Source organism: Trachinotus anak, unplaced genomic scaffold (assembly GCF_046630095.1).
Source record: "Trachinotus anak isolate AG129_WGS33_773 ecotype Australia unplaced genomic scaffold, CSIRO_AGI_Tana_v1 ptg000001l, whole genome shotgun sequence".
Classification (NCBI taxonomy): Eukaryota; Metazoa; Chordata; class Actinopteri; order Carangiformes; family Carangidae; genus Trachinotus; species Trachinotus anak.
The window spans coordinates 13,695,390-13,710,636 of NW_027273852.1; the positions used below are offsets into that span (position 1 = coordinate 13,695,390).

A 15,247-nucleotide genomic window follows, 5' to 3' on the forward strand; every position below is an offset into this window, starting at 1 on the left:
ATGCACTTAGTGAAAGAGATCACGAGTTTGATTTCCAGATAACAGTGACTCATGTGACAAAATGAGTAAACAGAACTGAGTACGAGCACAGGGACTTGCCATGATTTGTGTGATGTGGTTCCCTTGTCTTAGTTCCAGGTTGGTTTGTGTCTCAGCATCGACATCACGAACAGATGTTGTCCTGTGGAGATGAGCAAACAGTTAACAGTCAGTGTCTTGGCTCTGCCACACACACACACACACATACACACACACACACACACACACACCACATCTTTGTTGTTTTGCCAAAAAAAAAAAAAAAAAGTGTCATGGCAAAAGTCAATTTATGAAATTTCCTAAAAAGAAATTACACAGAAATTAAATATTAAACTGACTTTCTGGGGCATACAAATCTAAATAATGTATCAACCTATGCATTATTGCTATATGACATTCAAATATGGCAAAGAGATGTGTAACTGAGATGAGACACAGCAGAGTGAAGGTACAAAGAAAAAAAAGATTTGAGCACTGCTAGCTATAGTCATCACCACCTTCCTCTCACTCTCGCTCACATGCAAACACAACTCCACTGAAGTAGTCGCTGGAGATGAAAGCAGTGTGTGGGCTCTCCCCTCCCCTCCCATCCGTCAGCACCCCTCAGCAACCCACCCCCCATCCTGCCTACCCTGTAGGCTAGACGTGCATTGTGGGGCCGTGTCTATTCAGTCACGTTCCCTGCACACTGGTTGGTGTGCCCTCTTTGACCTGCTCTCTCAGCTGCTTCAGCCAGAGGAACGAGGGAAGATTATACACCAGAGACCACTTAGGTGGCAAACCATTTACCCGCCCGCTAGCACAGAAGCCACAGATCAACAAACACACCAAAAAAAACACATGCAAAAGTACATTATGCAAGACAAAGAGACAACTACGCTAAATTTCCAATAAAACACAGAGCATGTAAAGATGAATGTAATGAAATAGAAAAAAAAAACATGTTTGAGGTTTTTCAAAAGAGTAATGACAAGAAGTAGTAATAAAAAATCCCACTCAGATCCCTTTGTTTGTGAAATGCCCTTTAATCTGTAGATATTTTGTATACGACTGGATTTCTTTTAAAGCACTGGAGCATAATGGAGCGGTCATGTGAGATTTGAATTAAATTACACAAAGATTATTATCAGCATTATTTTAGGAAATGATTAATTTAATAATTGGTCTGTAACCATAAATCTGTACTTTCATCAGCTGAGTGCTGATTGTAACAACTTCATTCAAATAAAGATACAAAGAGATAGCCCTTTCCAGGGTTAGCCAACACCCCCCAAAAAGTATATTTGTGCAATAGCTACAATGTTAGTAACACAACATATGTAAAATGTGGGCCATGTTGACTTTTACAGATATATAGCCTACCTAAGTGAGAGCAGAATCAGAAACCCCAGATTTGAGGAAGCTGTTGTGACATCTACAGCATTTTTTTTCTCCAGTTGGTATTTATGTCATGGTGCCATTTTTGTGAACACAAAAAAATTCTTTCTAAGAACTATGACAACACCTTGCTGCCGCATTACTGAGTGAAAGAGACCACAACCTTGTCTTGAAAAAAGGTGACAAACCACACAAATTTAGCCTTCATAAAATATTTTAAAACACATGGCCAAACTAAGAAATCACTGAATGCTTGGAAGCTTTGGTGAGTCAAGTGGCATCCTAATAGTCTACTAACCCAGTGGCCGGCCTGATTTTAAGAGGCCATTTCAAAATCCCAAATCCTTGTTTTACCTCAAAAAGAGGTGATACAACTATGGGAAAAGGTGAAATTACTGCTCCCATTCGTCAGATTTTATTTGAAAGTTAATATCTGAATTTGAATATTGGGCTTAATGACTCGTTGGGGTGGACATTTTTGTAAGACAGCCCCGTTAGTGGAGCCAGCGCAGAGGAGAGGTGGGAGACAGAGAGAGTGAGAAGCGCCTTAAAATAGTAAAAGTGAAGCCTCGCCGTGCTCGGCAGTGCTGGGAGCAGCAGAGAAACCCGGCTCCTCGATCATAGCAGAGAAACGCCTCCGAGACTCGCTGCCGCGCCGCTGGCACGCCACTTTTATTGCCGTGACCCGGGGCCCATTAATCAGCCTGCTGCGGGCCTCTTGGCATGGCTCCTCCCTGCCCCCAGCGCTCCCACCTCCCCACCCCTCCCCTCCCCAAACTCTCTTTCTGCCCCAGCTCCCCGGAGCCAGTCCTGCTTCGTTGTCTGCATCCGACGGAACTGAAACGGAGTGTGTGTGTGTGTGTGTGTGTGTGTGTGTGTGTGTGTGTGTGTGTGTGTGCGGTTAGAGGCGCTACAGCGTGCGTGCAGCCACGTGTATGCTGCTGCAAATTACACAGACAGAAGAGAGAACACATATCACTCCCGTTTCCTGTATTTCCTGGAGCGGCGACACATGCACCTCTCTGTCTCTCTCTGTCTGTCTCTCTCTCTCTCACACACACTCACACACACACAGGACTGAGAGGTCACTGACGCCGAACAGCCTCCCACACAAACGCGGATTCTCAGTGACATGCTGCCTTCGTGCACATTCCTGCTCAACCTAATCACAACATGTTGGCCCAGAGAAATCCCTCTCTCCTCGGGAGGAATCTCTGTACCGGCTCTAGAAAGAAAGAACAAGAACAAGACAGCTAAGAGAGGAAATGATCTCTTCTTCTTCGGGTCAGCACGACTAAAAGATAGTCTTACGGCCTATTATTACTCCACGACGTGCCCACACTCATGACCGATTTCATTTCCACGAAATGAATAGTAGTCAAGCTAAGATGAGAGGCTGCAGCGGGCCTCAAGGTCGGGATCAAGCACATGGCCGCACACTGCGCGCACGGCCGATAACAACACCCAGCCTCCGGATGGAAGCGCAGACTCCGCACACTCAAAACCTCTTCAAATTGCGCCAAAACGCAAAGCGCTCCGTCGGTCACTGTTTTACCAGCAGCCTGACGCGATTGCTGTTAGGGAAACTGGTGCACAATAATGCCTTATATCAACATTATTATTATTAAATAGGATTGTACACACTAACATTGGGTGCTCCTGAAATGCTGCGCACGTACCATTCACATCAGCAACGCACCCTGACGTGTATATGGAAAGGCGATGCGTTTCAAGTTAACATTTCAGGGACAGTCTGGACAGGGAGAAGCTTTTTCCTGGGCGGTGGGCAGTCTTGCATTAGTAGTTTATAAAGCTGATGCCTTGATTATATTACAGGAAGAAATCCTGCCAGTGTGTCACATTATGAGTGGAAGGACTGGGCAGGAGAGAAGGGGAGAGATAGGAAAGGAGGAAAAGGCAATGTGTTGACGCCCATCCCCGCTGCTAAGAATAGTTTGCGCAACAAACAACTCCCGACGGCCGCCCAATCCATCACAGTGGTCGGCAGCAGCAGGCAGGGGGGGCAGGGGGGGAGAGGGGGAGGGGGGGGGGGGGGGGCGCAGCGGTCGGAGCCGCGTTTATAAACCAGACCGCTGGAGCGGAGCCCCGACTCGCACCATTAAACAGAAAACCACCGGGTGTTTTTAGCGGAACCTCGCATAGCTCTGTAGGGCCTATTTCGGTGTTGTGCGCTTTTAAAGGAGGAGTAGCAAACAAGGAGAGAAACATCGACTGATAAAGGGAGAAGAACGAGTGAGAGAAAACAAAAACTGGCTTCTCCCTCTTTTCCCTCGTTTCCTGCCTCTGACGGCAACGACTTGAACTCTCCGTGACCCGCGGTATACGCACCGGAACAAACACTGGCACCGCTCATCATTTCCTCCAGAGCCGAGGCCTCTGCTCCCAGCTCAGCGCCGTGTGTGTGTGTGTGAGACAGAGAGAGAGAGAGACTTGTGAAGGTGGTTGTTTCACCATTAGCGCCTTCCTCCCTCACAAAGTTGACAGATGACCAAACTAGAAACGCAGATCCAGGGTAAATGAGTCCAGGACACATCGATCATTCACAGACACCCTTCTGTGTTTGCGGTCCGACTGCTGCGCGGTCACGTTTGCGACTCAGTGCGCTACGGTAACGGAAAACCGGGAATGTGGGTCCCGCTGTATAACGGGAGTGACGGCGCCCTTTCGCTCTATGTCCCTGGAGCTTTGCCAAGCTCTCTGAAGCGCAGAGCTCCGATCAGCTCTAAAAAAATGCAGTGTGACGCAGGATAATCTCCGCAGCGACGGGGGTGGGGATAAACACGGATTAAATGCGCGCATACACACACTCGCAGAAACCACACACACACACACACACACACACACACACACACAACACACAGCGAGGCGGTGTGTGTGCGAGTCCATAACGAGAGGAATTCTGCGCACACTGGCGGTGAACAAAACAGAAATCAGCGGGAACAAATCCGAGAAAACATCAAAAAAAAAAAAAAAAAAAAAAAAAAAAGGCACGGACCAAACCTAGAACCTGACTACTAACTACACCGCCTGAGGGCCACACTCTCACAGCTCACACACTCAGCATCATAAAGAGAAAAGGCGCGGGAGAGGACGCGGGCCCAATTTTAATAGTTATTGATTGTCAGGCAGACGTGCGCCAAATGGTCCAACTGATCATCTCAGTGTAGGCTCAGGGCGCAGTCTATGGAAAGATGACACGCTGTTAGTCAGTGCCGTTTCTGATATAACAGATCTACACTGATTGAGTAGAGACGGTGGGGTGGGGGGAGTGGGGGGGGGGGGGGGGGGTGCTGAGGGAGAGATGGAGGTGAAAATGCTGAACAGAGACACGGAGCGCGCCGCTGGTGGAGCACGGAGCTGGAAGGAGCCAACGGCGTCTCTTCAGCTGTCACATTATTAGCGACCGAGCTGTAAACAAGGGGCCCCTGCGTCCTCCCGGGCCGCTGCACAGCCGCATGCAAGTCGGTGCACGGTTCAACTCCCCCCGGAGGCAGCACGGCCGTCAACAACGGTAACATTGTGCGGGCCCACCCCTCCACCCCCCACCCCCTCCTCCCGTGCTGTCACTAGAGCCCGGGCGGCGGCTGTTGAACTGGCTCTATTCATCCCGGGCCAAATGAGGACTAAATGGCCTTTTATGCCACCAAAGGACCTGATTGTAATCGGGATGCGCATGCACGAGTCGCCCCGCGTTTACCGGAGGTTTCTTGACTTTTCTTTGAAACGCTGGCGGTGCTTTCATGTGCTGGATGTTCCCAGTGAAAGCACATGACATTAAAGGTCCGATCGCCCTCATATGTCGCCGTCCACCCATATAGGTTGAATGGTCTATTTCAAAAAAAAAAAAAAAAAAAAAAGGAGGGGGCTGAATCATGGGCGGCGTGTAGAGACATACAGCAGGCAACATGAGTGTTAGTTTAAACAGGTGTCGAATCAGTGTGAGGTAAACCACAGCTTTCACACCCTCTGACATAGCCTAGATTTCTGACTTTTAAAGGTCACAGGCAACACATGAGAAAATGATGCTGGTGTTGCCAAATACCTCACCTAAAAAGATCACAACGGTTAGAAACACAAATTAATTCTTCACTAAAACGCAGTTGGAGTGTTGACTTGGTTGTAGAGACTTCAGTAATGAGCTCTAACTGCAGGTCAGAAACTTTGCAGCCGACACGAACTCGGTGATGTGCCATCCAGACAGCAGATAACACATTCCTGCTTTGAAAGCGGGTTGCTGTAATAAACTCCTATGGCCACCACCCTGCTGTGCTGCCAAGCGTCTGTGGGATTTCGTCAGATAGATGCCCGAGGCACCGACATCTAAAAACAAACGAGGAGACCTGATCGAGACTGAGCCTGCAGAGACTCAGAGGAGGGAGGTGAGGTGCGTCATCATTACTCTGCTGCTATAGGCCCGGCCAGAGCCAGGTTGGTAAACTAAATAGCCACAATGATGGTGAGATTTATGTTTTCATTTCAGCCCATGAATTCATACAACACCGGCTCTAAAACCTATCAGCAAAAACATCCAAATGTTGCTTTTGGAGACATGATTAACTAACAATGCGTATAAGGGAGGAAATAATGTCTAAAACTGGACCCACAGCAAACTAACATCCGTGCGTAATTGGCTGCAGACGCTTCAGTTTTAATGCTAGAACAGAGAATAATGTGATGTGTGAGATGTGACTCTCCTGGGCCGTCTGTGTCTGTGAAACGGCACCGAGGGGCCGACGCGTCTCTGCGGGGAAGTGATCCGTGCGCTCCAGACCTCGTCGAAAACAAAAAGGTTTGTGGAGCGCAGAGAGAAAGAGTCGGAGGGAGAGGGAAGGGGAGGGAGGAGGAGGGGGAGCGCGAGCGGAGGGGGGGCTCTCCCGTTTCATCGCGAGGTCCCGGGAGGCCAGCACGGAGCATAGCTTCAATCAAACCGTGACGTCTCCTCCGGGAGCCGCGCAGCGCCTGGAAAACCGATCTCTCCTCGGCTCGCTGCCGTGCCTCCGCTTTTGTTCACACGCACTTCGCCTCAGCAGCGAGCGCAGCGCCGGCAGCGACGAGGCTGTTGTTTTATATCCAGGCGTGAGTGAGGAGGAGAAAAAAAAAAAAAAAAAAAACAATAACAAGCGCGACAACAATAAGACAGACCTCATGTCTCCGACAGGAAAAAAAAAAAAAAAAAAAAAAAAAAAAAGAACACAACACGGGCATTTCCTTTGACGAATTTGACCAGTTTCCCTGCCTATTTCCCCCACTCATTAGGATAGGTTTGATCTGCAAAAGTGGCCCCGTGATTTCTCTGTGCGCGTATTCCCCACGTGGCCCTTATTGATTCCAGATTAGAAAAGCGGACAAACAGCAGGTTAATGGGTTTAAAACCGAGGCGGTGTGACGGTCCCTATACACGCAGCAGACCCCCCCCCCCCCCTCCCAGAGCAACACGCTGACACATCCACTGTCACGAATCACTCAGCATCACAATATGACCCAGCAGGCCCGGGGCCAGCACTGCCTTCAAGTGCGTTTCCCCCGACAACATGCACATACATCCTGAAACTCTCTACAACTGTGAATTTCTTTAGAATTTCTCTTCTCAGTTGTTTTCAATATTAAACACACATTCACACGTCGATTCCCCACCTGAGCCGACGGGCTGATCTGAGTTGTCCGTGCGTGGCGATATGAGGGTGACAGAGGTGAAAGTGAAACCCCTGATAATTAAGCCTTCCTTAACACGCTTCCTGTGAGAAATCATTTCCAACAGAAAAATTAACACCAGACTGAAAACCCTGTTTCGTTTAAGGATCACCCTTGAACCCCACTTCTAACAACTAATGCGCATGAGGTAAAAACAAAACTGTTTGAAAGATGTTGAGAGAGAGAGAGAGAGAGAGAGAGAGAGAGAGAGAGAGAGAGAGAGAGAGAGAGAGAGAGAGAGAGAGAGAGAGAGAGAGAGAGAGATATCAGTGTGTCAATCTATGGTAAGCAGCCCTCCCCCTCTGTGTTCCAACACCTGGAGAACAGATCAGCCCCACACTGACTTCACAGCGCACAGTGGAAAAATGATGCGCAAAACAGTCCGACGGGGTACACTATAAATAAACTCGGCCCACACAAAATGTGAAGTATTTGTTTTACGCTTCCACGCCATGCGCCGCTTGCTCTATTAGCCTGCCTAAAGATCACACTTAGAAAAAAGCTACTTTTGCTTCGAAATGTGTAGGTTATGGTGTGAACAGACGGGCTGGATATTTGAAGGCAGGACGACCTGATTATTCTGATGGTTTAGCTGCATAATGGATGACCTCCATTTTTTTTTTGTTGTTGTGAGAAATCCGTAGGGCGCAAATGCCAACCAAGATGAAAACCCAATATCGTGGCACAAAAAGGCCCATCTCAACCTTAAAGTCAGACTAAACCCGATGTCACGTCTCAGCATGTGTCCCTCTATAGCATTATTTCCACCAAAACAACTAAATTCAAGGGAACAAGTGGAACAATGGCCCATGACAGCATAACAGCATGTTATTTGGCCACACATTCTCATAAATCACCGTCCCTATAATCATCAAGTGTGATCTTTATCAGGTAAGGCTTCCAGTTCCCCGGATCCCCGCTGGTCTTGTTTGGTTGTCACTCTTTAAGGCTCAAAATTTAACGTTAGGTGCAGATGACCAGTGTCCTTTATTCTCCACACCAGCTGAGACCGCGGTTTCATTTAAATACAATTAAGCTTTTATTCTGCATCAAAGCCCCCTGAAGTAGCCTCCTCCACCCCTCACCCACCCAACCACCAGTTAATCCCCCCCCCCGCTCTGCTCCCCCGAAAGGTCCCAACACGAGGTCCTGCTCTCCCAGCCTCAGCCGAGCAGACGTGTGCGTTATGAGCGAACCTCCACACTGTATATATCCTGCGCGGATTGGCTGCCGGGACTTAAGTGGTCTTTTAGTAGCTGCTTCCCTCACTAAGCTCGTCAATGAGCTGGAGCCAGCCAATATGAGGCACATCGATCGTCCTAAGAGAGCGTTCCCTAATTAGTGCCTGTGTGGCTCCCGGACAGGCAGCAGGCAGGCACGGCGGCACGGGAAGGAAAAGTCCCCCGATGTCAGCCCTCATCTTGCGATGGTGAGGGTGGTCCTAGCGAAGTCCTTTTATACAGCGAGGAAAAAAAAAAAAACAAAAACAGTCCACGTTAAACGCTGCCCCGCTTGTCGTGAAACGCAAAGCTACGTATCCCGCAGAGAAGCCTCCGAGAAGGAAGGATGATTCAGTTTGGAACACATCCACGCCTTGCAGCACTTAGCCTATTTCAATTAAACAGCAACTTTATATGAAGTGGTTCACACCGAGCGCTGCCACCCACAGTGCTGCAGAGGGAGGATGACTGTATGAGGGGGAAAACAGATCTTTTAATACTGATAATGGCTGAGTAGAAACAGTGGATCGGATTAAAGGCGAATTGGAAAAAGTGGTTTAAAAATCGTAAAAGCTCACCGAGCTCTTAAAAGCAATATAGCAATGGGTGGCAGTAATAAGTGGCAGTATTTTTTTATTTTTTTTTAAACTGTTAAACTTTAGTATTATGAACGGGTCTGGGGTGACACTTTCCACCTACAAGAGAGCAGCGCGTATCGGAGCTGCTGGGGGAGAGGGTCCTTACTGGCGCTACATGGATCCTCCGTGCGCAAAGGATAGCCTGTTCCTCTGCAACGCAAAGACCAGTCACACAACAAGACTGCGAGACAGCACACTGTAGCGCTAAGTCACATCGGAGGACACCTGCAAGACACGCAGTGAGAGAGAGAGAGAGGGAGGGAGAGAGGGAGGGGGGGGGGGGGGGGTGATTGAGTGACAGAGAGAGAGGTGGCACGATGCCAGAGTGGTTTCCGTCACCTAGACAGGAAGCTGAGCGGAGCTCCCGTCCCCCCCCTCCTCACAAACACCTTCCCTCAGCACTACCTTTGGGACTGACGAGACGACTGATCAGCGTCCACTCTGTCCAAACAAAGCCCCCACACCTCCCCCACGAACACACACACACACACTCAGCTGTCACACTAACACACACACTGACACACACACACACACCGCGGGGATGCCCTCCAACTGAACTGAAGCGTGTATAAACGGAGCAGCGCCGCTCGCTTCCCTCTGGCAGGGCGAGGCTGGATTCCGTAACCTTGTTTAGCGCAGGAGCTCCGTGTGCGCGCACGGGCACGCGTACATACACACTCCCACCATCGCCCCACAGGCGCTCACACACTCCGTCACACACCGGAGTGCGAAAAGCCTGAATATTCACCATCGAGGACGGCGCCACTTTCAAGTCCGTTAATCTCCGGGACGTCCTTCTCACCTCCGTCCGGTTGGCAGGACAGCTGTAACGAGGCCAAGCTCACGGTCGGATCATTGTGCGTGTGTGCGTGTTATTTATCAACCACATGCCACTGCCCCGCCGAAACGCACAAAGACCACCCTATGCGCTATTCTTAGAAGTGGCCGATCCTCTCCCAGTCCCTGCGCACAACACCGGGCTATCGCGATCAGATTCATCCCCACAAGACTGATTTTGATTAAAAAGAAAAAAAAACAAAAAACACAACACAACATAAGAGAGCGCCCGATGCTTTCAAATCATCTGAGCTGTTGTGGCACTGTTTAAAAAACAGAGCACTGTGCGTTTTCTGCTCTCACGCAGGGGGATTTCACACAGTCAAGGGGACATGCGAAAGAAAATGTGCTCTGATTTGTCATTGATTGCCTCACCTGGGTAATTGGTGCTGGTTCCAACCGTCGTCCGTGCGCTCCAACTCACGCCTTTTTCCTGTTTTGCCAAGTTAACTAGGAGGGCAGCGATCCGTGCGTACGTAGACTAGCCCGGTTACGGTCCTGTCTGCTGGAGGCAGACAATCCCGACCAAAGAAAAAAAAAAAAAAAAAACAACTAAAAGTGTCTAACAGGTTATCCACTTGTCACGAAACAAAACAAGTCTTACATATAAAGCTCTCGGTCTTTAATCTATTGTCTACAGGCAACTCTCATCCATTACCCTATATTTCAAGCGGACTTTTTGCTGCTGCAAATGTCACTTGGGTTTCCATGAAGCAACAAAAAGATCCTGCGCGGAGGAAACGCAAACGTCAGGGTGTAGAGAAATCCACAAAAGAAGATCCTGTTAGGTCTTTAAAGTCGGAGAGCCAATGCGCCGTACGGCCCGGGCCCCTGAAGGATACAGGTGGCGAGGTCGGAGGACTCGCTGAGAAATTAATTCAGCTCGGCCGTACCTCGCAGCAGCGCCATGTTGGGTTTCAGCGGAGCACGCCGTCCTCGGAAAAAGCCCCTTTCTCCCGCTCTCCGTCACTCCATGTCCTCTCCGACTCTGGGATCCGCGTCTCGGAAGGTTCGCTGAAGGTTATTCCGTGTAGCTTTTCGTCCCGCGTTTTCTTCGAGAAGCGTAGAGAAGAGCCCGGTCGGAGCCCCCGGTTCGCACCGAGGACGCACGGAGCTGTACGGGGAGTGCCGCACGGAATGGATGAACGCTGCCGAGACCGAGCGACTCGCTCCACTCCCACTCGCGCAGACTCTACCCAGAAGGCCAGTCGGGAGACCGCAATTACCATAAGCCTCCAGCGCACGGCAGTGGCTGCGCGCGCACGCACACACAGACAGACACACACACACACACACACACACACTGAAAAACACAGACACACACACACACACACACTGAAAAACACAGACACACACACACACAAGCTCCGCTGAAACTCCAAAACAGGAATAGGCGAGGTTTAAGCGGCAGAAATAAGGCAAATAATAATAATAATAATAATAATAATAAAGAAATAATAATCATAACAGTAACAGTGGAAACAAACCTGCCTGGTTGGCTTTTGTGAGATAAGCTAAATGCAATGAAATTAGAGTAAAATGAGAATGAAAACAGAGATAACTGACTAAAAGGAAAGGTGCACCAATAAAGGCGATTTTGAAGTTTGGATTTAAGAAGGAGCCAAAGAAAAGGGCCAGCATACGGTGATTAGGGACAACAGTGTTCAGAATCCGTTTTTTAGTGGTCAGTTTAGGCAGACAAGTAATCTGCGGATTTTAGTTCTCATTGTGCACATAGAAGCAGGTGAAAAAATAGATGCATATATAATGAAACAACAATGGGAAACACCATACAATACAATATAAATTAAGTGAATTGGTCTTCAAACTGGTGTGTTTTTTGTTGTTGTTGTTTTTTTGTTTTTTTTTGGGTTCCCTAATATCATCAAGATTGTTTACATGTTGCCCTTACAATTTATACTACTGGATTACACAGATTCAGATTAAATGTCAGTTTAGCTTTCTTCCAAGCCAACAGATAAGGTAAATCTGTGGAGCACAAGGCTGTAGAGAGAGACAGAGAGGGAGAGAGAGAGTGGGAGAGGCAGCTCAAGGCTGGGGCACATCTGTTAAGGCTCCCATGTCAAGTGAAGGAGGAGGAGGCTATGAATATCAAGCCTGAGGTGTGTGCATCATGTGCCTGTGTGTGTGTGTGTGTGTGTGTGTGTGTGTAGGAGAGACAGAGGCCAGCAGACAGAAAGACAGACAGACAGAGGCAGAGTAGGAGTAGAAAAAGAGAGGGGGACTTGAAAATGGAAGGTCTGGCTGCGTTTGCCACAGCTGTTGAAAGTAGGAGTTAAACCAGACGGTCATACACAAACAAACACAAAGCTCTCAAAGCACTCACATATGGACACATTAAAAAGCAAAGCTCATCTTGAAGGCCAAACTGTCCAAAAGTTAGGAGACAGAGGCACAAAGGAAGTGAGCGGAGAGGAGAGGGAGAGAGTCTGCGAGATGAAAAGAAAGGGAAGGAGGGTGGGCGTATTCATGCATGGCACAGAACAAAAACTCCAATTTTTCTCTCCAGACAAAACTCCGAGGAAACTACACCATGCATCTGAATTTCTGTGGCGAGGAATATAGAAAGCTCTTTCTTCAAACTTACATAAATCCAGAGTGAACTGCTCGGCATGTTCGCTCCTATCAGCCCCATGGTCTACCTCCCACAACCGGGAGCTGCCCACCACAACCACAGCCTGTGAACCACGAGACAGCTGAGGCTGCATCAGCATTCAACCAGGTCAATCTGAAGACTCGTTACGTTTCAATACAATGCCATCAACGGTCGCGCTTTCAGATCGTTTTCCATTCACACTGAAATGCTTCATCAGTAGAAAAATGGTTTAATGTCTTCTTCTTTCTCCTTTTGCGGTTGGCAAATTATGAAATTGTTCTTCTGAGCCAACATCTGGTAAGAAGTGGGACAGACACAGCCTGGTTACTCTGCTGCGTCTCAGTGGGTTAAACCTCCCTTCTGTCTCCTCCTGTAATCATTTGTATTGTGTTCTAATACAGCCAAATTTACGAGGTAATTCACCATACTGTGCACCACGGCACTGGCCTGTCAAATATGATGCCAATCAAATCACTATTTTGTGATTGTAAAACAATTTTAAATGAGTGATTACTGAGAAGGTTAGAGGTGGCAAAAGTTGGCTTCTTAACTTTACTGACACAGAGTCCTGACCAGGCTCATAGGTCATTGCTCTCCAAAAGCTCAGTTTTCCCTGTTCACACAAAAACACAATGGTTTGCCTACTCTGCGTTTTCAAAAAGCTAATTCTTCATAAAAAAAAAAAAAAAAAGAGCCATCTCAGTGGGAATGAGGGGCAAAAATCCAAAGTGGAGAGAAACATGCATTTTCAAGTGTAGTCAGCCAGAGTGAACGTAGTGAGAGATAGGGGCTTCAAAGCACTTTTTATCTAGGTTTCAGGATCACGGCAGCACCGTGGACACATATGAACATTTTTGAAATGAAAGTGCTCCACCCCACAACATATAGCCACAATATCCTATAGTTTAATATCAAAATGCTACGATTTCAGATCCACTTACTGTGGTGTGGTATTGTTTATTCCCACCCCATGCATGTGGATATTTAACAGTATCCCAGCACCAGTGATGACATTTAGAGCAACACTAGGAGGCTCAGGACATTGATAGAAAGGAGTTAGGAGGTTTTGGTCCAACAAACTCGACAAGCTGTGACTCCAAACTGCATTTGTAGTTTAGACTCGAACCACATGCTGAGAAGTAAGCAACAGGCATGAACAGAGAGAAAGCAACACAATCATTTCTCATTTTTTATGGAGCCACACGGTGGCTACTTGGCGTGCAAACACATTTGACCAGCATACCTGTTCTCTCTGCAGCCAAAACAGTACTTTGTTTGGATCTGCTTTTTTTTTTTTTTTTTTGGTCCAGAGATATGCCAACATGTAGGCTTCTTCCCCAGGACGTATACCACCATCTTTAGCCTTGGCAATGTGACTGTCATGCTCTACACATTACGCTGCACAGCACCATATGTTCCACTTACTTCCCCTGCCCAGATTTTAGCAGGTAGGATCCAAACTGGCAACCCTGCTACCCACTACCAAAGCGCTGTTTGCATTGTCAGTGTAAAACCTGGACAATAAAGAGATTTGATGTCTCTTTTCAGAACTGTCAGCAGGGAGGTTTTTTGGATGTGCCCTGATCCAAAGCTGCTCTGTTGTTCGACACAATTTAATATGAACTACTAAGACAGCAATAACGTGGATTTTGTTCTGACTCAAGTGTCAGGAGTTAGCGTTCAGGTTTGTAGACATTATCTGTGATGGTGCTCCTCCCAGAGCTTTCAACGAATCAGGAACAACTGGTCACACTGTGGGTTGAATATTTGGGTAAAATACATAAATCAAACCCCACTTTTTGGGCACATAATGCCAACAGAGATCTACATTTTTATGTATCTTCCTGAGAAGGAGGACAATTTGCAAATGCTGAAAATGCCAAACTCCTTAACACACTTTAGCAGTTAAAAACAGCCTCGCACTGACGTCAAGCACGACTAATAATCACGTTGAAAGGTCAGAAGGAGGTTGGAAAAGACACGCGAGATCACAGCACACGACACTGGGTCTTTCCTCACTCTCTCCCTTCTGCTCTGACTCAGAGGGCGTAGAAAAGCAAACGGCTCTCTCCATCAGTCACTGGAAAACTGGATTAGGATGAATATTGCTCTGAGGTACCGCTGGGCAAACTAGGTTTCTGACACTCAACACAAAAAACACACTGTTGTAGCTACAGAAAAAAAACACCTTTGCCGAGAGTCTGAGGGAGACACAAAAACAGGTCTGGAGATCAAGAGCAGGCCTTTTTACGGCTGCACTTTTATGACTCTGTGTGAACTTTGTGGTTTGAAAAGCCTCAGCCTCAGAACAACAGCATGTGCCTTTGAAAACGCTCATGCTGATCGATGGCAATGAAAAATGTGTGATCCCATTCTCCAACTGTCATTTTATGTCTTGTCAGGGATTCATGCAGAAGTGTGTGTCTTGTAAAAACTAAAATAGCGTGAACACACACACACACACACACACACACACACACACAGTGTACCCCAGTGTCGAAAGAGCCACACTCTGGGAGGTCACAGTGATCCAGCCATCTGCTGTTGCAATCAGACACTGAAGCGGTGGCCTGACAAACACACACACATATTCATGGCAAGTTCACATGTGCACACGAGCAAACACACCTTCAACACACACTGCTGGAGCTCACGTCCAGCCCAACATACACGTCGTCTTCCAAACAGACACACACAGTCCTGACACACATTTCGAAAGGGCTCACTGCCAACACACAAGTGAGCACGACTCACACACACACACACACACACACACACTCTCAGTCGGCAGGCTCAGATTGCAGGAA

General features: G+C 47.9%; 1 protein-coding gene across 2 annotated transcripts in view; it reads right to left on the reverse strand.

Moving 5' to 3' along the window:
* bcor (BCL6 corepressor) overlaps positions 1 to 11,029 on the reverse strand; it is a 33,343-nt gene extending 22,314 nt beyond the window's left edge. For both annotated transcript variants that reach the window (XM_071478638.1, XM_071478629.1), the window contains exons 1-2: positions 10,199 to 11,029; positions 100 to 181 (exon numbers count right to left, since the gene is read on the reverse strand). In XM_071478638.1, the coding sequence (XP_071334739.1) occupies positions 100 to 102 (3 nt within the window). In that variant the 5' untranslated portion in view covers positions 103 to 181; positions 10,199 to 11,029. The remainder of the gene's footprint in view (positions 1 to 99; positions 182 to 10,198) is intronic.
* Between the last annotated feature and the right edge of the window lie 4,218 nt (positions 11,030 to 15,247).